We start from the raw sequence: 2,364 nt of genomic DNA on the forward strand, positions 1-2,364 counted from the left end.
ACCAGAAACCACAGTACAGCGTACTGTTGCGTGGTTTTGCCATTACTTGACTTAAATGAGAATGTTACACTTACTCTTACATTTGTCGACTAAGGCTTGGAAAATATCATTGTCTTAACTTCCTTGATTAGCTTGATCATCTTGAATCATTGTTGAAAATCCATTTGATTGCTTCAATCACTAATTATTTCAACTAAGAGCAAACAATCAAATAACAAAGGGACTTGGCATCATCAATTCAATGTGTTCTAACAAGATGGAAATTTGGAATCCTATGTACAACTCCAAGTATAGAAATGAGGAGGTAAATAATATAGTGGACGATCCTAATATTAAAATGGGTCAATGAAAAGATTAAGGAAAATTGCTTTGTTGGTGAAATTTTTTGACGATTCTTCTGTGTTTCCATAGGAATTGGTTTGATTCATTTCTTTGTGATGCTTAATGTATTAATTCAATGCACTTTGCAACACTCAATATAGGCTCCAGGAGGCTTCTAGGAAGGAAATTCGATGATGAAGTTGTGCAAAGATACATTCAACATTGTCCTTACAAGATTGTTCCTAGTTTGGGCTCGTGTAATGACAAGAAGCCGATGATTGCAGTCTCCTACCAAGGCAAAAAGAAAGAATTTGAAGCTGTAGAAATATCTGATATGATCCTCAAAAAGTTGAAAAAGGATGCAGAGGCTTATATTGGCAATGAAGTGAAGAATGCGGTTATTACTGTTTCTGCTTCCTTTAGTAATTTGCAGCTACAAGCAACTAAGGATGCTGGAGTTATTGCAGGATTTAATGTTCTGCGCATTATAGATGTGCCAACGGCTGCTGCAATGGCATACGGCTATGGTAAGAAGGCTGCTGATGGTAGAAGAAATTTGTTGGTTTTCGGTCTTGGCCGGGAATATTGTGAAGTATATTTGGTTGAGATCGAAAAAGAGGTGTATAAAGTCAAATCAACAAGTGAGAATGATACCCTTGGGGGTCAAAACTTTGATAACGCTTTGGTTAGCTACTTTGTGGATGAGTTTAAGAGAAAGTATGGCACAAACATTAATCAATATCCCAGGGTTATGAATAGTCTAAGAGTCGCCTGTGAAAAGGTGAACATAGTGCTTTCTTCAACTTTTGGAACTACTATCGAGATAAACTCTCTTTTTGTTGGGATACATTTTCGTTCATACATGAGTCGTGTGTGTTGGAATAACTTGTCAACACCGATTCCTCGAGAAGACCGCAGAAAAGAAGGCTTGTTTCATCGATCCTGGAGAGGTTACCCAATAAATGCAGACCTAACTACATCTAAGCGAAAGATCCAATCGAGTTCCTCTTACTGTGACAAGCTGAAAGGTGAAATTGCTGATATCGATGCCTCAATTGCTCGTTTGATGGACCAAAGAGCTAGTTTGGAAAGTGATCTTGCCACCGCGCAATTTAACTTGACAGGCCTTACTGATTATTTAACCACTCAGATGGAGTTGACCAAGGAGCATCTAAATCGATTCTCTTCATTTCAGACTGCCGAGAAATTAGAGTATGATGCCAGGCATTCATTAGGAGTCGCACTTGATTGCCTTGGAAGTTTTTTCGCATCCTTGTAAAAGGGCGAAACTTTAGAGAAGACTACGAGATCTACACTTTTAACCTAAGAATCAAAACATTCACTACTCAACCAACCATTGAAGCCACTGTTTGCGGGTATACCCTTATGCAAGGTCTAGAATATTGTTATCGGATTTAAGTTTCCTCTAGCTTTGTATTTTGTCTGTACAATGTGTAGATGCTAGAAAATGTTCCATCTTTCATTTTGATGGTGGAACATTTGATGTGTCCTTAGATTGTCTGCGAGCGGGAATTTTGATGGCAATGTAAAGATATGCTTGCAGTATGATTACCGGAGCTCTTTCAAGATGTAGTTATTCAGTGCTTACTGTATAAAGAGAATGCATATCGGTAATTTGTTATTGCATCAGGTACACTTGTGCTAAAACGACCTAAGACATTGAATGTTTTTAGGTAACTAAAAGAAACTCTTTTAACATAAACATAGATAGCAGTGGTTAGTTGATTTTTTTTAATAATACTGATTTAACAGTCACGAGAATAGTAATAGCAGCTGATACGATTTGCGGAAACTTAATAAACTTGTAACGACCTTTAAGATGTCACATGTCTTGCGTGACAAACAAACAGAATGAAATTAACGAACACTGTTTTGGTATTTTTTATCGAGTTAATTGATTAGGGTTAAAGCGGTCTAATATCACTAGTCGTACGTCGTCATTTGATGAATTATGTATGCGTTTGTGTGTGAGTAGCGAGATATGTAAAATAAGACATTTGACACGTGAGATTTGTTGACGCG

At 37.3% G+C, this 2,364-nt stretch overlaps 1 protein-coding gene across 1 annotated transcript; it reads left to right on the top strand.

Annotated features, from left to right (window-relative positions):
• The first annotated feature begins 457 nt into the window (after positions 1-457).
• On the top strand, positions 458-1,600 carry LOC141607285 (heat shock cognate 70 kDa protein-like). Its single transcript, XM_074426642.1, has one exon. The coding sequence runs from the start codon at positions 458-460 to the stop codon at positions 1,598-1,600; it is 1,143 nt and encodes a 380-aa protein (XP_074282743.1).
• Positions 1,601-2,364: the final 764 nt, after the last annotated feature.

Source organism: Silene latifolia, chromosome 10 (genome assembly GCF_048544455.1).
Source record: "Silene latifolia isolate original U9 population chromosome 10, ASM4854445v1, whole genome shotgun sequence".
In the NCBI taxonomy this organism is placed as follows: domain Eukaryota; kingdom Viridiplantae; phylum Streptophyta; class Magnoliopsida; order Caryophyllales; family Caryophyllaceae; genus Silene; species Silene latifolia.

Coding starts and splice junctions, on each gene's coding strand:
- LOC141607285 (XM_074426642.1), top strand. CDS start 458: ATGCACTTTGCAACACTCAATATAGGCTCCAGGAGGCTTCTAGGAAGG.